The sequence below is a fragment of the Anneissia japonica genome, unplaced genomic scaffold (genome assembly GCF_011630105.1).
Source record: "Anneissia japonica isolate Jap-2015-1 unplaced genomic scaffold, ASM1163010v1 scaffold234_len1672027_cov178, whole genome shotgun sequence".
Lineage (NCBI taxonomy): Eukaryota > Metazoa > Echinodermata > Crinoidea > Comatulida > Comatulidae > Anneissia > Anneissia japonica.
In genome coordinates this window covers 1,008,396-1,031,250 of record NW_022738761.1, presented here as the reverse complement: position 1 = coordinate 1,031,250, position 22,855 = coordinate 1,008,396, and the positions used below count along the sequence as shown (strand labels likewise).

Genomic DNA, 22,855 nt, shown 5'->3' with positions numbered 1-22,855 from the left:
ACATTGCACTGTACAGTACAGTGACATCCAATTCACGCTTTGAATATATACTCCACGGCGTTCCATACAATAACCCTTACTTCGGCAATGAATATCATACGGCCGAACAAGTGTACGGCCGAACCGGTCCTACACCGGCTAGTCGGCCTGACCTACCTAGAGGGGACTAATAAGGCTAGTCTAGGTAGGTAGGCTAGGCACTAGTAGAGAGGCTAAGCAGAAGGATACGAAATACGGACACGGGCTTAACCAAGGCTATAGTACACTAGGCTAGGCCCTAGTGAGTTGGCCTAGGCCTCATGCTAGGCTAGAGTGTAGGCCTAGGCTTACCTAGCTAGCCTAAAGTTCACCACGTTTTTAGGCCTAGTATTCCGAGAAACCAGGGAAAGCCTAGACATTCATAATAAACTAAAAAGGTCACGACTTCATGAAAAAGTTAATATAGCCAAGATATCATGACTACCTTACCAAAATAATCTGTGCTGCTTGTTCTAACTCGTGAACAAAATCCGCCATACCGAAATTTAAGTTTCACACTATCCGGACATAATACGCCCTACCGTCAATCGCGTCAAACCACCTGATATCACGTTAAACTTTAACGTCAACAACAACAACAACATACAAGACCAATGGCACTTTCTTGCGCTCCGCACTTGCGTCTTGACCAGCGCCCTCAATCAATTTAAAGGGATTGAACATCATGGCGGCCTCCTTTGAAAAGATTTGTTCAGTGGTTGCTAACGATCTGGTACTGGTTTCCAAGTACAGATCTAAGCGTACTGGACTAACTGTGTGTCTTGCACAAGTAGAAGGACCTTTAGTAAATGGTTACTTTGTTCTGGGTGAGTTTTATCAAGAGTTAATAACTTTTTTCTGATAAAAAATAGCTTGTGTTAGTTAGGGCCTAGGTCTAGGCCCATTTATGGCCTGAATGAACAGCACGAACGGGGCGCGCGGGGCCTTCTTGTTTGGTCTGCGTACCTACGTAGGATAGGCCTAGGCTAGGCCACATGCACACTATTATAGTAACGTGTAGATCTAGATATATAGACTATAGTGTAATAATATGCTAGGCCTAGCAAGCGCCCTACTGCTAGAGTCGAGTGGTGAACTAGAATAATTAATTTTAAAAATAATGAACGGTGTCAGTCAGGTCAGACCATTTGTTTATACTTTTTTTAATTATGTGGAGGATATCTCAAAATTCAGCTCAAATTTGCGCGGAAAATCTCCAGGAAAATATGTACGTGGAATTGTAATTGCTGCATAATTGCATTGGTTATATATTAAGATATTGTCATAGCCTAATTTTCGGCAAAATCGGCACTTATATTCCGAAATGCGCGAACGGATTTCTAGGCCAAATTTTTTTAAGCCCTGAGTCGTATCAGCCTTTATTTTACAATGTTATTACATGTTATGGTAGGCTTTTAACTAATTATGTGTATACTGTTATGTGTATACTGTTCCTTTGCTCGAGTCACCTAGGTAGGAGATTACGCTGGAGTGGCGTCGGATGGTGCCCCCTTGTCATCATCATCAATATTATTATTATTATTCATTATTATTATTATTATTTTATTATTATTATTGTTATTATTATTATTATCAATTTCCCCATATTGTAATTCTTGTCTTTATTTCCTGATAAGATAAAGGCTACGGTCGCACTAGAGTCTCAAGCCTGGCTTGACTCACCGCAGGTGAGATCTTCGTAATGTGACCGCACCTGGCGCCTCGATCTCAATCTACCTATCTCGATCCCGGCTCAGCACCCAGATTGACCCTGGATTGACCCTGGCGTGACCAGGATTGACATTTCATCGTCGGCTGTCGACCAATCACAGTCGATGATACCGTCGCGTTTAGAAGTTCTTGAATAAAAAACCCGCGAGTTCTTCATAATGTGTGTATTATAATAAGGCGCAATCATCAGTTGTCATTTATAAATGCATTTATCAATCCGAAAACTAGCATCGCCATTGCATCCGAGCCTAGGCCTAGATCATCTAGATTCACGTGCGGGGCCGGTATTTTGATTGTGGGGGCGCTCTAAATTCCTGTTTCGACTTTCCTAATTTGGAGGTCAATTCAACTAAATTCAGGTAGTGTGACCGACCCAGAATTTCGAGCCTGGTTTTAAATCTGACCCACGGTGAGTCAAGCCAGGCTTGAGACTCTGATAACTTGCATTTGTTCCCGTTTAGGCTTATTGTACCATGTTTAATTTGCAATAATTTTATTGAAATCTAATGAGTTATGTCAAAAAACCTATATTTTGTTTGTTTTTGGAAATTACACATTAACATACGACATATGTGAAATTTAACATTATAATTTTCTGATTTCAGATAATAGCATAGTTATTTTTAGGTGTTCATGTTTGTTTTAATTGATAATTATGTTAAGAAATGTGCGTCAGAAAATTTCAACATGGTCTACTATAGCTTTCTTGCAGACACTACATTGAACTAGCAGAATGAATAAACAAATTCACTCTTAGCTTTGTGAAACCTGCAGGGTACTATACTCTTTAGCTATACTTTGTTTCCCTGGCAACATAGTACTATGAGCTCACGGGTCAGTGAAGAGACACAATACTCTTAGCCTACTATGCAAATATGATTATAAATATTTGATGTCAACTTAATATTGTTTCTTAGCAACTGAAGCGCATGATGATGATGGCTTGCCTCACACGTTGGAGCATCTTATCTTTTTGGGAAGTGAAAAGTATCCCTTTAAAGTAAGTGCATTATGGGTAATTCCTTGTCAAATCAACCAAAAATTTACCTCAATTTCTCAGATTTCGTTCAAATTTTTTTATGACATTGGGACCCATGAGAAATGGAAAAAATAGCTCTATAACTCTTATGTAATATATATTATGAATGTTATTCATAACATAATTCCAAGAAAAGAAAAGTATGTATATATTTAAAGATAAAAATGAAGAAAAAACTCACCAAATGGAAATAATGTATAATTCTTATCATTTGGATACAGTATACTTTAATTATGTTAAATGATAGAGATAATGTGACCATTAATAAAATTTTAATAAATATAAAATGACTTTTTAATGACGTTAGCAATAACATCAAATATGTAAGTCATATTGATCGAGATCGAATAATAATTATACTTATGCAAATACAAAAATAATAATAACAAAAAATAATGACAATAACAATATTGATATTGATAATAATAAGAATTTTTTGTGTTTCTGTGTATGCATACCATTACTTCTATTATTGTAGGGTGTTTTGGATATGCTGGCCAATCGGTGTCTTGCACAAGGTACAAACGCATGGACTGATACTGACCATACTTGCTATACAGTGATGACCGCTGGGTCTGAGGGGTTCTTGAATCTGATGCCTATTTACCTTGACCATGTATTGTATCCAACTTTAACGGTCAGTCACTACTATACTCATCACTACTACTCATTCTTTATTTATCTTTTTCTAAAGTTTTAAAATCTGTTACTGTAAGTGCTTGGCTGTTTACTTTATACACATGATTTTAGATTTCATTTGTGAATATATTTTGACAGTTTTCATGATTGTTTGTGAAACATAAATATGAATTTATATTCATGGTATTTTTTTGAGGAAAAAGTGTTAAATATTGAGTATTTTAAATATTGATATCTAATAATTGATAACTAAGTTGAAACGATGACTATTATAATATTCTAATTTTAATATATCTTAGTTGATAGCTGTCAGTTTACTCTTTTATCCATGGAAAATTATAATGATAATGATGAATTCAGTTTATTATATAAATATTAAGCCTAATTTTAGTATCAGTCTTCTTGGCTCAGCTTGAAAAGTGTCTCACAATAACCTAATGTTTCAGGATGCCGGGTATGTGACCGAAGTTCACCACATCAACGGTGAAGGAGAAGACGCTGGCGTGGTCTATTGCGAGATGCAGGCTCGCGAGAACTCGGGTGAAAGTAGATGTCATTTGGAGCTACTGAGGGCAATGTATCCTGGAGTGTGTGGTTACAAGGTATAATTAGTTAATTTGTTTACTAAATCTTGACCTCAAGTCTATGTATAAAGTGTATAAATATTTCAAATTCACTATACATCTTGTATATTTCACATAAATTATTTTACCATATTTTATTGTAGCAAAATTAATACATTGTTTTATAGTCTGAGACTGGTGGTATTATGGCAAATCTTCGAGACAGCACCAGTAATTTGAAAGTGCGAAATTATCATCGGGATTTCTATCGAGCAGACAATCTTTGTTTGATTATCACCGGGCAGGTGGAACAAGAACAAGTGTTTGAAAAACTGAAAGAATTTGAAGATAAGATCATTGGAAAGGTTAATTAATATGTTCATTTTTTTATAATGTATTTTATTCTATATATTCTTGTGTAATTTAATGACTATATTCTCCTTATTTACATGTACTTTAAATAAATTAGAATTTGAATACATTTATATTTAACTCCTGAAAAATATGAAAGTAATGTCAATATTGGATTTTTTGTTAACAGGGGGAGCTGCCACCGCTTACTCGACCGTGGCAGTCACCAGTACCACCACTCCTAGAATCAGTGGTGCAAACCATTCCATACCCATCTGATGATGAAACCAATGGCATGGTATATATTGGCTGGAGAGGACCTAAATCCCAGGTAAGGGTGTTCAATGGTTTGCAGTACAAATGTAAGTAAAACTTAAGGGCAGAGCATTCAGCTTGTTTCATAGGTTTCTTTTCAATAATAACTGACCGAAACTCCAGCGATGTATGCCAGTTGCTAGTCGGCCTAAAATTTTTTTTGAATTACTTTTTAAATGGAGAAAAAAATTCAACTTTAAGGGGCCCAGGTATGGGGTTCAGGGTTCTGGAGCCATTAAACCATTAAACTGTAATATTATTGGAAACCATTAAACTGTAATATTATTGGAAACCATTAAACTGTAATATTATTGGAAACCATTAAACTGTAATACATTTAGCCATTAAACTGTAATATTATTAACTAAGACCAATCAACACATAACATAAAACGTGTACATATCAAAATTTTTATGTTTAATCTTTCCTCGTCGGTGCTTGCATAAAACGTGATTTGGATCTAACATGTGTATAGTGATATTGATAAACAATCAAAATTCTCTGTACAATATTATGCTAAACATTTACAGAGTGGACTTCCTTATGTTGTGGTCATATTAGACTGTAATATTATTATTAAAGAAGTCCATTCAACAAACAACATAAAACATATACATATCAAAGTTATTAGGTTAAAGTTCTCATATTGGTGCATGCATAAAACGTAATTTCCTAAAATTTGGATATCTGAGATTGACAGACAAAATTATCTATACTATATATACTAATTTAATGAGTGGACTTGATTTAAGAAATATATATGTATATTTAGATCTGCAAAGCTTAGAAGTTTAAAGGAGAGGATTTCCTTATGTTGTGGTCATATTAGACTGTAATATCATTAAAAACCATTCAACAATAAAACATAAAAAATATCAAAATTGTTAAGTTAGACTTTCTACTTCGGTGCATGAACATAACATTATTTTTAAAAATGGATAAAAAACTTCAAATTTATGTTAGAGAGTGCCATTTCCAGCCATCTAGAGGTGCCGTAATCATAATCGTTGGAGCTGTGGCGGTCTAGAACCCCATCTGTAGAAAATCCATTCCTGGGCCCCCTCTATTTTTGAACTCCGCCACTGTGTGCCCAGTATATAGACAACTGCAGGATACAGTACTTGAGCTGTCAGCAGTGTCAAAATGTCATGAGAGAACCTAAATTTTTGTCCAGACTATCAAATTTGATGTGACAAAAATCTGCTGTATGTCCATATATAGTTGTTATGTGCCTATATATGGTCATGATGTGATGTCATCATGACCATATTTAGGCATGTCACATGATAGTCTGGACAGAGCTTTAGATATTTGGAAACCCATCTTTAGATGACAATACATTGTATGTAAGTTAATGGTAGCCTGTATTATCTAATGTTCTCTTTGTTTATGTGTATGTGGTTTGTTCATTTTTTAGGACCTGTATGAGATGTCGGCTTTAAATGTTATCCTTGAATACCTGACGGACACTGCTGTTTCACCTTTGCAAAGGGAGTTTGTTGAGATAAAAGATCCATACTGTAGCAAGGTAACAGTATTAAACTTATCATTATGTAATTTTTGTCTAATTTCATAATTTTTTTCCCAGTATCAGTAGCATGAACCATTGTTCCTACCTTACATTCTATCACAATTTTAATAATATAAATTATATTGTATTGATAAATTATATTCAAAGTTTATTGTAGTGAGTGTAAAAAGTAATATCAGTGTTGATCATTCCACATTCCAGGTACGCAAGTCTATAATAGAGAATAGCGAAGCCTGTTTCTACATTAAGTTTGACAATACACCAGTTGGAAAGCTTGACCAAATAAGAGAAAAGTAAAATATAATTATTATTATCATTTGTTATTGTTGTTTTTATTAATCTATGGAAATCAATTATCACTCATTCGATTATTGTCAATAAGTACATTCTACTTACTGTACTTGTTTAAGATAGTATAATACATACTCCAAGTATCAAAATGCAGGCCATCGTGTCGGGATTCAATATTTCAACATTAATTCATCAGGAATAAAAAGTATCCATATTTGCAAGCTTATATGCACCAAAAAAGTACCAAAAGCATTTGACCAATCAAAACATTACCCCTAGTAGGTGACATAGCTATGAATAAACTAAGGATCAAAGCATTCTTACTCTACTGATCAAAGCTACCTACAAAAACAAAGAAAGCTCCTTTGAAGCTTTCAGCCCATTGTTAAGCAATGGGTGTAGTCTACATATAGCAAACGCTTCTTTAAACAATAGTATAGACCAATTTTGCGAACTGTCAATAATGTTAGTATTAGAAAATATTAAACCTAATTTATTACAGGCTACATTATCATTTTCAAGTATACCTTGTAAACATAATACATATTGGAATGCCTCACAATTTTGTATATGATCATTTATAACACTATCAGATCGTGAAGAATGTTCCTTAAGTCTAGTTATTAGGCATCTATCTGTCTTACCAATATAGTCACTATTACAACCTGGACATTTAAAATGATAAACAACAGAGCTCCTATATTCCTTAGGGGTTTGATCTTTAGTAGATATAAAATGAGAGACATTTTTGTACTGCCATAAAGTTATGAATTTTACTTCTTTAACAAAAGTGTTTCTTTACTTCGTTTAAGCATCTACGTAAAATTGATTCACCTGCCTTTCCTAGATAAGGCAATCTAACCCAGATCTTAATCAAGCTATCATCAGTAGGCCTATGTATACATTTAGGTTCATTTAATTTATTGAGTACATGGTTAACAACTTTTAAAGGGTACCCATTCCATAACATAAGTTTTCTAATGTTACAAAGTTCTGCTTGAAGTTTATCAGGAGTACACAGTTTGTGGGCTCTTGAAACTAAACTATGAATCCAAGAAATCTTATGGTTCCATGGGGCAAAGCTATCATAATGGATATATTGACCTGTATGTGTATTTTTACGATATATACTCATGCTTCCTGTGCTCTTGTCAAGTTGTAAATCTAGAAAATGTATTATATCACTGTTTTCAAATGATTCACAGGTAAAATTTAATCTGTTTATGAAAAGAGTTAAAGTGACGTAGGATGTGATGAAAATCTTTAGGTTTAGCTAGCACTAGTATGTTGTCAACAAAACGGGTATAAAACTTAATAATACCTGATTCTATAAATTTAGGAACAATAGAATCTTCTAGTTCAGTCATCAAAATATTGGCTAAAACTGGTCCAAGAGGTGAGCCCATTGAGATGCCGTCAGTTTGTTTATAGAGTTCATTATTACACGTAAATACAGTTTTAGTACAGCAATCCCTAAGTAGTTTCCTTAACGTATTTTTCTTAAGATTAGTAGATATCAATTTCATATTGTAAACCCTATCAAGAATTATATTAATTACTTTAGTAAGGGGAACATTTGTAAACAGAGATTCAACATCAAAAGATACAAAACGGTACCCTAAGTTATATAAATGATCTGGTATACCTTTAATGCGGTCAGCAGCATCAAACGAATCTTTAAGGGTAAAATCATTAACAGTAAGAGGCCCTAATAAGTTAGATAAAAACTTAGCTACTGAGTAATAACAAGTGCCGCTTGTGTCAATAATAGGTCTTAGAGGTGGGATATTATAAAAATCCTTGAGTAACTTAGGTAGACCATGAGCTCTAGCAGGCATGGTTGCTACTGGACAAATTTCTTTGTATTCAGCCTCGGTTAGTTCTTTTCTGTTAAACAGTGTTCGAAGGTAGGCTTGTAAGGAGTTAAGCTGTGTGGTTAATGAACAGGTAGACAATTTCTTAAATTTAGTTGAATCAGAGAACAAGCTGGTCATAGATGTAATATAATCAGATTTCTTCATTATCGCAACACCATTTCCTTTATCAGGTCTAAGAATTACATATTTCTTGCGTAGGATTTTTAGAGTATTAATACGTTTGGCATCACAATTTAAGTTGCGGTTATCAAAATAAAGAAAGTTACATGTCATAACACGAATTGAGTTCTTAATCTTTTCACGTTTAATAAATGATTTAGGTAGAGCACCAGCATTATGAAGTTGTTCCCAAATTGATTCTGCGCAAACAAACATGTCAGAATTTTTAGGTCGTGTTGCTAATCCATTACGGATACCAAATGTTAAGACAGATTCCTCTTCCTTAGATAATGTTTCGCCAGTTAAGTTAGTGATTATATGGCTAGGGTTCCTACACGTTCCGTTGATTATTGCTTGTTCACGTAGAAAGCTGTTAAATTTACGTCCATGGCGGTACGAAACCTTACGCATTTCCTTATCTACAGTAGTCCTAACATGATGCTTAATTAATAAGGCACGTAAACAAGTGCGTACATGTTCAACTTTTAAATGGTTGAAATTTTCCCAAGAAATAACCTTGAAGATGGTGCAAATGAATGTGTATTGGGGCTTAACCTAATTAGATTTGATGGTTAGCTGAGCACAATAATTATTATAATTAGTTTAACCACTCATGTAAGTGAATGCTCAGTACTGTAAAATTGTATATAGTATGTTGATATCTTCATTGTAAAAATAAGGAAATCTCTAAGAGGGTAAATTGGATTCAAACATGTTCGTCTATAAAATTCTCACAAATTTTCTTCAAAAATAAAATCTAGTCCACAACCACTCAAAAATGATAGGCAAGATTTTGTTTTATTCTTCTTTTTCTCTGTTTATTAAAGCCAATATCATAATTGAAGGCGCCAGTCCAATGTTCTCCCACAAATATAGTATGACTGGAAGCATGGGATAAAGCTAAAAAAATTAATACTAATAAATAAGAACAAGGCGCAATTAACTTGCTATAACAGATGTGAAAGTCTTTACTAAAAGAGAATGAAATAAAGTTTAAGATATCTATGCAATATAATAATATGTATAACATAATGATAATGTTTGATGTATTTCCAGGTTGCTGTCTGTTATTGGAGACATTGTGTCTGGAAAAGAGTCTATAGACATGAGCAGGATGACGAGCGTTATTCACCGTGAAATCTTGGACTCGCTTAACAGCATGGAAGAGCGCCCTCATGATACATTTGCTTTTATATGTATTGGAGATTTTTTGTATGGCAATACTCCAGAAGAGGTATTACGTATGAATTTTTACTTTCTATTAAAAAATTAATATTTTAAGAGTAAATTAATAATAAAGTAAATTTTGTATATTTCTATTATTTGTTAATTTTAAATATATTCATATCTATATGTTAGTCCCACATTTACCAACTTTCTTAAGTTTTAATAATGTTTTTAAATTTCTTTGTTCTAAATTTCTAATAAAGTTTATAATTTTCTAATCTAAATTCTGCTATGTGTTTTTTTTTAGTTAAACAAACGTCTTAATCAAATTGGAGATTTTAAGAAACTTGGCAAGGAGCCTGCAGAGTACTGGGTCAACCTTCTTCGAAAATATGTGACTGAGGCAAAATCAGTGACTGTAAGTGTATAAGGCTGTGTTCACACTGGATTTTGTTTTCAATACACAGTAGGTTTTAAGATAGGGCTTGGATTCAAATTCCAACAGAGACTGATATGCTTTTAAAAAAAATCACTTCAGCAGCATTCACTTTGGATACGAATCAAAATTCGGACCTCGTTTTAAAAGCGTTGAACGCCAGCATCCCTATTCTTACACACCGATTCCTTTTTCTGATTTGTTCAGTAGGCTTTTTGATATAAAAATTTGGATTCGGTTTGTATGCATCTTAATGGATGTGATTAACAGTGAAGGATGATGATGATGATGATAATGATGATGATGATGATGATGATAAAAATTCAATTTATGAGAATCTAATATTAATAATTCATGTGTAATAACAGATAGTTGGCAAGCCAAGTAAAGAATTGGCAGACAGTATGGCGAGCAAGGAGAAGGAACGGGTCAAAAAACAAAGCGAAAAGCTAGGAGAAGATGGCTTGAAGAAAATGGCCGACATTCTAGAGAAGGCTACTGCAGAAAATGAGGTATAAAGATTTGAATTATGGACATTTTTTATGGAAACAATTTAAAAGAATTAATTTATGGTTGATATAGTATATTTTTACCCTTAAGTAGAGCATTTTTTTTATTTGCTCTTCATTCCTGTTGAAATTTTCTTTCTTAATAATAGTAAATTATTAGAATAACTATAATAAACCTAGATGTACTTATGGTATAAGTTCATATTTTTACTGTCTTTGTATATTTTGTTTTAGACTGAACCTTCCGAGGGGATGCTTAGCTGTCTCCCAGTTCCCGATCCTGCATCTGTCCACTTTCATCCTGTGGAATGCAAAAGTAATTTAAATGGATTTATTTCAATGGAGGGTGCTCTCTTTGATATAACTAAGCTTCCATTTACTTTCCAATTGGATGATCTGCACACTAACTTTGTAGAGGTAAGGCAAAAAAAAAAAAGAATATTATTTATTTAATGTTAATATTTATTATAAAATGGTCAATATCAAGCCATAAAAGCATACAACCTAAAAATTCACTTTTTAAAAATTTAAGTACACTACTAATTTCAAACAATTCAAGAAAAAAAACCCAACTAAACATAACCGAGATACCATGAAAGGCTAAACTAAAACACTGCCATCTAAAGATGTGTCTGGCCTAACCAGAATTGATAGAAGGTCTTAACAACAAAATTGAAAGCAATGCTGATTTTTATTGATTGTGGAAGATGCAATAGAAAATCCAATCAATACCATTACTGTTCCACTGACCTTTTGACTTTTAGGTATACATAGTGAACACTTTATTTTTTTTATGATAGATGCGAGTTCTACTTGATACAGCATCCCTTCCTGTGCACTTAAAACCCTACTTGTCACTGTACTTAGACTGCATTGACGAATCGGCTATCATGAGAAATGGAGGTACATGTGTTTAATTAATATAACTTACTGATATATTCAATAATATCTGTTTTATATTTTATTTCTACATTCATGTAATGTGCAGAAGTATTTATTATAGAAAAGTTATTATTATTATTGCTAATAATATTTTCTATTAATTTATCATCAGTGCTGGTCTCACATGAGAAAGTGGTAACGGAGCTCGCAGCAGACACTCTCAACTTTGGTTCGTCCATTGGATTACATGGGTCCAGGTTCTACTGTGGACAGTTCACGCAGTTGGCAATCCTCAACATTAAGGTACTTGACATCAGTGTGGTTGACAAATTTTGATTACTGACTCATGCTAGATAACAGAAATCTCTCGTCTTATCAAAAAACCAACTTAGAATCGGCGCAATAAAGTATTGGTTTTTTTATTATTATCATCATTATTTGTAGGTTGAGAATGAGAAGTACTGTAAAGGTGTCCAGTGGCTCCATGATTTGATGTACAACATCTTCTTTGAATCAGAGAGAGTGAAGATCATCGCAACAAAAATGATCAACGACGTTGCAAAAATGAAACGAAAAGGACGTACTATTGCTTTTGCAGTGGTGCGGGATATAAACTTTAATGAAGGTGATTATCATATTTATTTTTTATGTAATTATTGATGATTTTTTTTTATGTATGTCAAATTAGGTTATAATATTTGCCCATATGTTTCTTTATGAGGGTCATAAATGGTGGTGATGCTGGTGATTGTAGTAAATTTTTACTATGATAAAAGTAAAGGTAGGAAGTAACCTATAACTTGGCAGCATCAGTGTGCTGAATTGCATATGGGTGTGATCAATGTCTTTTATTCTGTTTATACTGTCACAAAAGACAGTATGTCAAAATATTTATCTTCATCCACGATATTTGCCTTTTTATTTATTTATTTGATGTTGAATTCATTTCATTGATATTGTAATTTTGGACTATGAAATAAGTAGTATTTGATACAAAAAATAATGTGATTATTTTTTTCTTTTAATTAACAGAGAGCAACCATCACACATCTAATATGATACGGCAACATAAGTTCCTGAGTGAATTAGTAGCTAAACTTGATACCGAACCTGATCAGGTATCTATATGTATATTATAATAAACCAATGATCATAAAGACTTTTTCGTTGGCTAACAAATCCATATTCCCTTTCTGTAAGCACCCCATCAAATAGAATTCAGAACGTAATATGTACAATGTATTATAATTGCAGGTGTTGAAGAACTTAATCGAGTTGCGTGAGATTTTAACTTTGCCATCAAATATACGTGTACACATGGCGACTGACCTGAAGAAACTTGCTGCAATTACCTCTCCCACTGCACCATGGGAATCCTTCCTGCCTAGTAACTTGAGCAGTGCTCAAAAACAGTAGGTATTCAATAAATATGCTTCTAAGCAGTTAGTATAGTTGTATAACATACACCAGTTGAATATTATTGCATGAAGGTTAAATTATTGCATAAAAAATGTGTTGTATTTCTGTATATTTAAATGTAGGTAACTTACATCATACTTTCTATGAATCATTAATCCCTGAGGGTGTAGAATATTCTAATTTTGTTATCGGTTGCATTTGCTTTTTAAAATTATCAACACTATTATAAACCAAACTAAAGTAAAATATTTTAATATTTTATTTGTTTCTATAATAGCACCCAGGTGCAGCAGTTGACTAATCAAATTATCCGTCCACCATCTGAAGGAGCTCCAACCGGAGTAATAGTTGGAGTTGGATCTGTTGAGTCTGCCTTTTTTATCCAGACTATTCCGTCCATTTCGTCTTACACAGATCCTGATCTTCCGGCTTTGATGGTTTACATGGAATACCTCTGTGCTCTTGAGGTACTGTTTTAGATATTTGACTTTCCAAAGTCTTTTTTTTTTCAACACTTTACATCAATTCATTTTTCTTTTTCTTCTTTTTCAAAAGATTGAGCAGGTCTGTCAATTTTAAGCAAGTTAAGAAAGTCATTCTGTCATTTATTAAAAGCTAATTAAGCTAATACATATACAAATAAGCAATTTATGTTCGGTGCATTTTGCAGGGCCCAATGTGGCGGCAGATCAGAGGACTGGGCCTAGCATACCACTATCGCATGTATGTACAACCAGAGCAAGGCCTTCTCTTCTTCCAACTCTTCAAGTGTACACATGTTGTCAATGCTTATAAGCAGGCTAAAGAAATTGTGGTGAGTTATATGTTGATCATTTGACCAATGAACCTTACTGCTAAGCCCCACCCCCCTCCCCCTTTAGATTTTGATTCTAAAGCCTGGCATTTGTTGTGTCGTAGGACGAATGAAAGCCCGCTCCCATTGAGCACTAGACAACGCGACAGCATCTGCTGATTGTCAGTGGCAGTCTGAACCATTCGTCATTAAAAATGATCGATGAGCACGCGTTGTAGTGTTTTGTTTTCCATTGACGAGTGCGCATTGAGTGACCATCTTAAGGTGCCTCAAACCAACAACATAAAAGTATGCAACACATGCTTCTGTAGGATATGAAATGATTTTCTGTTTTAATGTCACTTTGCTAATGTATTAACTATTTCCTATAATGAGGAAACAATTTAATAGTTATCCCTCTAGGAAGAATAACATCTTCCTTTGCTGGACGTGTTCTAAGATTTTTTTGCATTTTTTCTGTAGGATGGATATTTGAGTGGTGATACTGTTTTTGAAGATGTGCAGTTTGAGGCAGCGGTTAGTAGCGTCCTCTACGAAGTGATTGAACGGGAGGAGACCGTGGCATCTACATCCGAAGAATCTCTCGTGAGTTACCTCAGACGAACTAACAAAGACTACAACAGGTGAGATCATCATGTGTAAATTGATTTCATGTCAACTTTTGACATAATGCCAGGTAATGGGATGATATGTAAAGCACATAAAGGCACTGCAATGTATAAATATAAATTGTTATTATTATTATGATCATGTATATTTGCAAGCAGTAAAATAATATTATGAAAACGAACTGTTTGCTAATTGTAAGTCGATGATGTAGTACCATGATGTAATTAAAATTTATATCTGCCATATCATATGATATGAAAATTTTATTATTTAACAACTCGTGCTGAACATAGATAAAAGCTATGACAACAATACAGATAATATATTACACAACAAAATAAAAGAATTAGATGATATATACTTACTTGAAGCAAAGGGAGCTCAAATTAGGTCCAGACTAGAATGGTTTGAAAAGAGAGAAAAAATAACAAATTTTTTCTAGGATTAGAAAAAAATAATGCAAAACAAAAACATATCACATCTTTGAGAAAAAGCAACGGGAAATACACATCTGAAACAGAACAAATTTTAATTGAGCAAATTATATTTTTTAAGCAACTATGTAAAAATAAACACATCTCCGAAATATGTATTAACAATTATGTTGACAATTCATTCACCAATAAACTCACAACTGAAGATAAAAACAAGTGCGAAGGATTGATAACAGTTGAAGAGTGTGAGAATGCTGTTTCTAAAATGAAGTTAAACAAAAGTCCAGGTACTGACGGACTAACTGTAGAGTTTTATCGTTATTTTTGGAATTAGTAATCAATCAGTAACCTACTATGTGATACCCTAAATTTTAGCTATGTAAATAATAAGTATATCATTATGGTATAATCACGTTATTGTATAAAAAAGGGGAAAGAGAGAATCTGGAAAACTGGAGACCAATAACCCTACTTAATGTCGATTATAAAATTGCAGCCAATGTGCTTGCTACAAGAATACAGGCAGTAATTAGTACTATTGTAAATAATGACCAAAAGGGATATATTCAGGGGAGATTTGCTGGCGAAAGCATTAGGTTAATTGATGATTTGCTTGAATATACCGAAGCAAATAATAAAGAGGGAGCCCTCATTTTTTTAGATTTCGCCAAAGCTTTCGACTCTGTTGATAGGCGATTCATGATTAAAGCGTTAATAAGTTTTGGGTTTGGTAAAAGTTTTATATATTAGGTAGAGGTTTTGTATACTGACACGGAGTGCTTCACAATTAACAACGGATGGATATCCGAGAGTTTTTGTATGAAATGTGGGATCCGTCAAGGATGTCCCCTTTCAGCCTTGTTATTTGTTTTAGTAGTAGAATTAATGGCAATTAATATACGAAACAACGCATTGTGTCAAGGTCTACCATCATTTCATGAAACAGAGAATGTAAAAATAGCTCAAATAGCTGATGATACTGTGTTATTTGCAAAAGAAGAAATAAGCATAAGCAATTAAACACGATCATCCAAGAGCTAAACAAAGGAGGTCTAAATATGATAGACATTAATTCAATGCTAGACTCACTCAAGTTAGGTTGGGTCAAACGACTTTTAAGTCCAGATCCCGGTAAATGGAAGTGCATTCCATGTTTTTATATGTACCCAGTAAAGTATATATTAGGTATAACCGACATAAATTTAGATAAGCATTTAGCGCTAAATAAAATGCCAGTATTTTATAGGAAGTTGCTTCTTACTTGCTCACGATATAATAATATCCATGCAAAACAGCCTCAATGCATCTGTGAAATAAAAAAACAAAGACTTTGGGAAAATAAAAACATAAAAATAAATAAATAAATAAATAAATCTGTTTTCTACAAAACATGGGTAGACTCACACATTAAAACCATATCAGATACTATTGTTGATAATAGATTTAAAAAACTGGGTGAAATTATCCCTCAGCTTTTAAAAACAGAAAATGGTATGATAGAATACACGGTGTTAATGAATGCAATTCCAAAAAACTGGAAAAAGATTGTAGCACACCAACCTTTTTGTTTAGTGCACAGAAATGTTCAAATTATTGATACACCTTCCATAAGTAAACTAAAAGTAAATATATTATACCAAATGCTCAAAAAAGGTGGGAAATGGAGTTACAAATGGATGCAATAGACTGGGACCTATGTTGGAAGAGTAAAATTAATTCAATATTACATATAAAAAAAATTGCACAGTTCAATTTTAAATTTTTACATAGACTATTACCTACAAAACATAGACTAAATGTATGGAAATTATCTGCAACCAATCTATGTGAGTATTGTAATATTACTGAAAATGAAGAGCACATGCTATTTAAATGCAAATATATAGAAGCATGTTGGACGAAATTACACACTATGATGCGATCATGTTTTAAAATCTATGATAACTTACAATGGAAAAAAATCGTTATTGGAAGCTATAGCGAAAGAGTGAACGAAATGATTTCAATTTTGACGTTTTGTATTTATAAAGTTAAAATAATGAATATATTATGTTTGAGGACAAAATGTCCTTGGGTGATGTTTTTATCTGAACTAAACAGGCTAATTACATGTGAATTTTTAATTAATAATGAAAAAGCAAAAAATAAATGGTCTATGGTCGATCTAGATAAGTTTAAATAAATATATGTATAAATAAATGTGTGATGGTTGACTTCTACGGAAGACAAGCAATTGAAGAAAATGATAAAAAAAAATAAATAAAGAATACAATAGTCGATATCTGAACACTTATTATGTAGAACAGTAAAGAGACATGTACTAAGTATTTTCATTACAGATATATATTTCATACTATTATTTACTTAATATATATAATAACTGTTAAAATGTAGACTATATGTTATGTGTAATATATCTATGTAGGTTAAGACATTATGATGAAATAAAAGTGGGACGATCCCACAAAAGAGAAAAAAAAAAAAAACTGGTGCTGGACATTGTACATTCTGACAGATCCCTGCTCAGCGACAAGAGTGTATCCAATCCAATATAGTCATATATGAAGTGCCTTTCTTTACAGATATGAAGCTCTGCACCCCACATAATTTGGCACCTCACAACCCACAGTTTGGTTGCTGGCTTGGGGTTCTTCTTTCCTCGTTTTTCCAATTACATCTGTTCACTTGCTTTTGCACATAGAGACCCTCGTATTTTGTATGGTAAAAAAGCATAACCTTTAACCCTTATTAATTGTATGATGAATGATAGAATATTTTTCCTTCCTGAACAGAAATTTGTTGAAGGAGATTGCAAAGGTTAAGAAATCAGATCTTCAACGCATCGGGGACAAGTACATCAAACCACTGTTTGACAACAGCATGTCTAGATGTGCCGTGTGTTGCCAGACAAGCAAAGTCGATGAGATAAAGGACGCATTTCAAGGGTATGTGGCAATTAATCCCTCTTGTTAAATTTTTCATCTCATGCCATTATTTTGTCTTCAGAGTCTTTGTAAACAATATGTACAAACAGCATTATTTATACATAATTTAATTAGCAGCAAACATTTTTACTGAAAACTAAAAACTTAAAAACAAAGAAGTAAGTAATTTGATTTTTATAGCTCATGTGTTTATTGTTATTGTTATTATTGCATTGTTATTATTGGTACTATTAGTACTATTATTACTGTATTTATCCTAATATTATTGTAAATAAATTTTGAGATATTTATTTCCCTTTCAGATTGTCTCGAAGTTTGACTGTTATGCCATCTTTGGAAGAAGGCTTCCCAAACTAACCAGCTATTACGAAAATTGAAAACATCAGGAAATTTAGTATCATGGAAAGATAATTTAGAAATATCTTAATTTTGCAACGTCTGTCTCGAACATTTATAGTTTTTGTAACTTTGTTTGATATGTATTGAGTGTATCTGTATTAGCTGATGTACTAGACACAAGACTAAGTCCTCTATGTTCAGATCCAAACACTGGGTAACTCTGCTGTGTTGTCAACTGGCCATGTTTTACTTTACTGTTTCTTTCTGAACATTATCTACATCATTTTCAAATGCTTTAGAGTGGTTGTCAAAATATGGTTTGGGAGAGAATTCCAACTGTCCATGCAAAGGTAAATCTTCCTCAAGGCCAGATGAGAATTCTGTTGTAATTTTGAGAATCACTGCAAATTTGTTTTCTATATCATTGATTTGAAGATAATGTCTATAAAGACTAGTTTCAAAAAAATTGCTACACGCAATCACCAACAGCTATTAATGACACCGATTAGTCGGTCGAAATTAGGGAGCCTTCCTGATTGCATCAGGGACAGCTACACAGTGTAAAGATTGCAATGAGAACACTCTGTAGCGATTTTATTGAATCCAGGCTTAGTGTTAATTTCTCAGCCCTTCTCGACGCACAACCACACTGAACACCGAGTCTGTTGTAGAATACAGCATAGGTATTATATTTATTTATGTTTAGATAAGAAGCTTGATATGCAAACAGATACAAATGAAATTATTAATAACCAGAATTATATGAATAATTACCAACTATTACATTTAAGTATCATGCTGGAAATTTGAGGCTGTCAAACTCTGTCCACTGTTATTTGCCCATTTATGTGTATATGACATCATTTTGCCCATATATGGATGTGGTATAACATCATGATCATATATGGTTGTGATAAGACATCATCTTGCTCATATATGCGCAGTTCACACAAATCTGTCAAAAAAACTTTATAGTGTGGATGGAGTTTAATCAAACAACATTCGATCTGGCTTTGTCTCATAAAGTACAGATTTGTCCCACTTCCAATATCCATGAGAGATACTCGTTTCATCGGATATATCTGAAACAAGTATGTACCAAACTGTATATTGTAATGCTCTATCCAGACTATCATATATTCTTTGACAAAAAACTGCTGTATGCCCATATATAGTCACAATGTGCCTATATATGGTCATGATGTGATGTCATCATGACAAAATTTGATAGTCTGGGCAAGTCTTTAAATCAGTCAGTATCTGTTTAGTCTGACAAAATTTTGAAAGTATATGTCTAGCTTTATTGTTAGTAGGTGTCTAAAAACGTTTTACAGATTTTTGAGACTAAATTATGTAGGTAAAAAATTGCTGCAAGAGATCTATTGATAAATTTGATCACATATTAATCTAGTGGTGTTTGTATATTTTCAGTTAATTTTTCTTTTGATATCACAAAAAAAGTTACAATTAGAAAATAAAATATGTAGTGTCTATCCTAAAAAGAAGATATATTTGTTATGTGTTTTTTATTCGTGTTATTCAAATGTATATGAGCTACAAGAACATTGTTTCTGTAAAACAGATAAATGTTACCATAATGTCATAAGATTTATCAAACTAGAAATCAGCTAGTCCATTTTTTGCTTAAGTCAGATTTATCAATATCTCTTAGCTTAAAAATTGCTGCAAATTAAAAAGTTAATTGTACTCATGCACCATCTAAGACGGTTTTTAAGCTAAGATTTTGCTAAGATAGTTTGATAAATCAGCTTAAAATATTTGCTTAGGGGCATCTTAACTTCTTTGACTTAAGACATTTGCTAAGCTGAGATTGATAAATCCCAGGCCTGATATACAGTTGATAAAAATTATACCATTTTAATACTCAAATAGTTGCAACTTGAAATGGTAATCATCTCAAGATGCATCTTAAATATTAATAAACTGTTACTTCATTATATTCGTGTGCTTGCGTAACCACTAGTCACAATAAAAAGAATTAGAAAGTAGTAGGAAAAGTAAAAAAGGGAAAGGAAAAAAGAAATAGAAAAGAGAATAGGAAAATAAAAATCTAGTACGAGAAGTAAATAAAAGAAAGATTGAAAGAGAAAAGGAATGACAACGAAATATAATTAGAATTACAGTACTAAATCGGAGGCAAAATTAAATTATAATTACAGTAAATTGTGAAACTAATATACTAGACATGCATTTTAATAACTGATTTTACTAAATTATGAACTTTAGATATACAGTACACAAACGGTATTTTTTCGTTTATAATTCGAATTCAAATGTGAGACTTGAACCATTCATCTTCTCGGCGTACTTTTTGTCAAATTTCGTATTCTGAGCCTTTGTAAAGTAATTTTTCCAGTCTCCCACTTCACCTAAATGATAGAAAGAAATGTATCATTAAGGATGCCAGTCAGTTCAAGACATAGATGTTAGAGTGGTCATAACGCTTTTTTTTTAATTGTGGAGTGGGATTGTATAGCTTAGTGGTTGAAGATGCTTGCAATCGAACCCCAGGATCCTGGATTCAATTTCACTTTTCCACGTTTTCGCTTCCAGGAGAGCCGGTTAAATGAGCTTTACTAACATATTGAATTTTATTTTGCTGCGCATGGTGTGATACCCATCGGCACTGACTTCCGTGAGACAATTGATAATAAAGTTGTAAAAAAACATGCAACCATACTCTTTGATGCAACTATTAAGAATTCCTGGAGATTCTCGCTTGCGGGATTTCCATGAGACTCCCGCGACTTTCGGAGACTTGGGACCCCTGATTTTCAGCAGAACATTTTCTGACGACAATTAAAAAAACCTGCATTTTCCTAAGCCTCATAAAGAGGGTTATGCAACCCTGCGATACATACAAAGTACGTCAGTATTTGATCTATAAAGAGAGAAGAAAAACAAAAGACAAAAAAACATTATCGACCTCAATGAGAGACATATTTTGATTGGTCGATGATTAAACAAACCTTTTCTCAGAAAGGCGGATATTGATTGGTCAATATGTTTATTGTCTGAAAGGTTAGCTTTTGGATTTTTCTTCATAGAGTCAAATGTGCAGTGTTTTACAATATCTTGTAGTTTTCCATCAGAAATTGGCCAGCCAAAGAACTCGGAGACTCCTTCTATCACACTTGCAAGATCCTTTGAACAAATTGGATAACAATAACTTATTTAAACAAATCCCCAAATACTGTGTTCATAATTCATAATTTTATTTTCCTCAAATCGGCCTAGTCTAAAGGTGGGAGACAAACGGGAGTCTTCCCTGTACAATATCGTCTACCATGACATGACAATAAAAATAATATACGGGGCGGATCCAGGATTTGAATGAGGGGGTTCAAAATGTTTACAAAAACCCCAAAAATGAAAGGAGGGCTAGAAACGAGCTTTCCCGACGCCTGGGGAGTCTTTTAATGACTTTTTTAAGTTTCAAAATTCAAGGTTTCCCCCTCTTGAAAAAGGTCAGGTAAGTTTATCTAATCTTTAGGCCAATACATAGAGAAAAGAAATAAAAGACATAGGCAATATATTAATTTCCAACAATATTCAGTAGTTGGATACGTAGTCTTTCTTCAATGGATTGATGAACCGATAGACCTGAAGAACGCACTTTCGTACATAAATTATCACAACCAAAAACAGTGTGCGAGTTTGTATGATCTGCCAACCTATGCCCAAGGCTAGCATGCCTTTTGTAAGCCGCTGCATAGACCTATCTAGTAAATTTACATACCTTCTTCATGTCTTCATATTTGATAAACAAAACGTTGTCCTCGTTCCGTAAGTTCCACCAGTATATATTCATATCAAACCAGGAACCATAAATCACTACAATAAATAAAATAATGTTTGTTAGTTTTCGCTTGATTGTTTCTTGTTCTGTATTTAATGTTTTGGAATGGAAATAAGTTTGCCAGTTAGGTACTTAGGGATTGGGTTTTTATTCTATTTATGTATTCAGAATAAAGAAATAAAATCATAAGCATATTATTGTATTATATAATTAATAATTGAATTTAAAAATTTTTAATTGAAATATATTTTAAATATAACCAAGGTTTTTCAAAGCAGGTAGGTGTAGCGTTTTAAGATTTATTTTCTGTTTTTTTTTTTTTGTTTTTTTTTTAAAGTGGAAATGTAGCTTTAAAAAATAATTTATTATATTATTTTAATTAGACGTTAATGTAATAATATACGAAGTCATAACAACCGTCATCAGCGCAGAAAGCTTCAAAGAATTCATTCCAGGTTTCGTACGTTCTTAGATATGTATTGGCTCGATAAAAATTATAGAGTGATACTGCATTATCCTTGGGGTTTCTTCCGACATACACAATCTAAAAGAAAATAATTACGAATTATATTGCAGAAGATGAACTAAATGGTCAATATAATGCTGTGCGGTTTCAATGGTGTCATTGAATCTTGCCTTTGGTCTCTTTATGGTTAGCTGCTTCGCCATGTGTTGGGGTGGTAGATGCGTTTTAATGAGTCTAGGTGATGGCTTTCTCGTAGCTTCATCATGCGGCGATACATGTGCGTCCTTTTTTTGTTGGTCAAGAAACACAAAACGTTTCCAAATGCTGACTTCGTCCGCTTTTTGGATATCGCAGCCGTGGAAGAGAACCGAAACAATCTCCTGCATCCATGTAGTTCCTTGAATATTAAAATATGTTGGGGTATTAATAGGTATATTAATGAGAAAAATAACAATAAAATGTTGTTATTGATAATATATATATATGTATGTGTGTATATAT

At 33.1% G+C, this 22,855-nt stretch overlaps 3 protein-coding genes across 5 annotated transcripts in view; 1 reads left to right on the top strand and 2 right to left on the bottom strand.

Moving 5' to 3' along the window:
- LOC117117792 (exportin-4-like) overlaps positions 1–621 on the bottom strand; it is a 33,290-nt gene extending 32,669 nt beyond the window's left edge. The window contains exon 1 of the mRNA XM_033262254.1: positions 469–621. Within this exon, the coding sequence (XP_033118145.1) occupies positions 469–516 (48 nt within the window). The 5' untranslated portion in view covers positions 517–621. The remainder of the gene's footprint in view (positions 1–468) is intronic.
- Positions 622–673: 52 nt separating this feature from the next.
- On the top strand, positions 674–19,575 carry LOC117117793 (uncharacterized protein C05D11.1-like). The gene is made up of 22 exons (XM_033262255.1): positions 674–845; positions 2,667–2,749; positions 3,267–3,425; positions 3,874–4,029; positions 4,179–4,355; positions 4,532–4,672; positions 6,074–6,184; positions 6,389–6,480; positions 9,571–9,748; positions 9,989–10,099; positions 10,486–10,629; positions 10,861–11,043; positions 11,427–11,529; positions 11,681–11,811; positions 11,953–12,133; positions 12,541–12,626; positions 12,763–12,920; positions 13,205–13,394; positions 13,598–13,741; positions 14,204–14,364; positions 17,577–17,729; positions 18,032–19,575. The coding sequence occupies exons 1-22, from the start codon at positions 704–706 to the stop codon at positions 18,084–18,086; spliced, it is 3,039 nt and encodes a 1,012-aa protein (XP_033118146.1). The 5' UTR covers positions 674–703; the 3' UTR covers positions 18,087–19,575.
- The window catches only part of LOC117117795 (sulfotransferase 1C4-like), a 19,600-nt gene continuing 16,031 nt past the window's right edge, over positions 19,287–22,855 (bottom strand). For all 3 annotated transcript variants that reach the window (XM_033262259.1, XM_033262258.1, XM_033262261.1), the window contains 5 exons: positions 22,525–22,751; positions 22,306–22,432; positions 21,829–21,923; positions 21,059–21,233; positions 19,287–20,458 (listed from right to left, as the gene is read on the bottom strand). In XM_033262259.1, the coding sequence (XP_033118150.1) occupies positions 20,346–20,458; positions 21,059–21,233; positions 21,829–21,923; positions 22,306–22,432; positions 22,525–22,751 (737 nt within the window). In that variant the 3' untranslated portion in view covers positions 19,287–20,345. The remainder of the gene's footprint in view (positions 20,459–21,058; positions 21,234–21,828; positions 21,924–22,305; positions 22,433–22,524; positions 22,752–22,855) is intronic.

Excerpts from the sequence above, each read along its gene's own strand:
- LOC117117793 (XM_033262255.1), top strand. The coding sequence starts at position 704 with ATGGCGGCCTCCTTTGAAAAGATTTGTTCAGTGGTTGCTAACGATCTG. Across the intron at positions 6,185-6,388 it reads AAGATCCATACTGTAGCAAG|GTACGCAAGTCTATAATAGA; the intron begins GTAACAGTATTA and ends TCCACATTCCAG. Across the intron at positions 12,921-13,204 it reads TTGAGCAGTGCTCAAAAACA|CACCCAGGTGCAGCAGTTGA; the intron begins GTAGGTATTCAA and ends TTTCTATAATAG.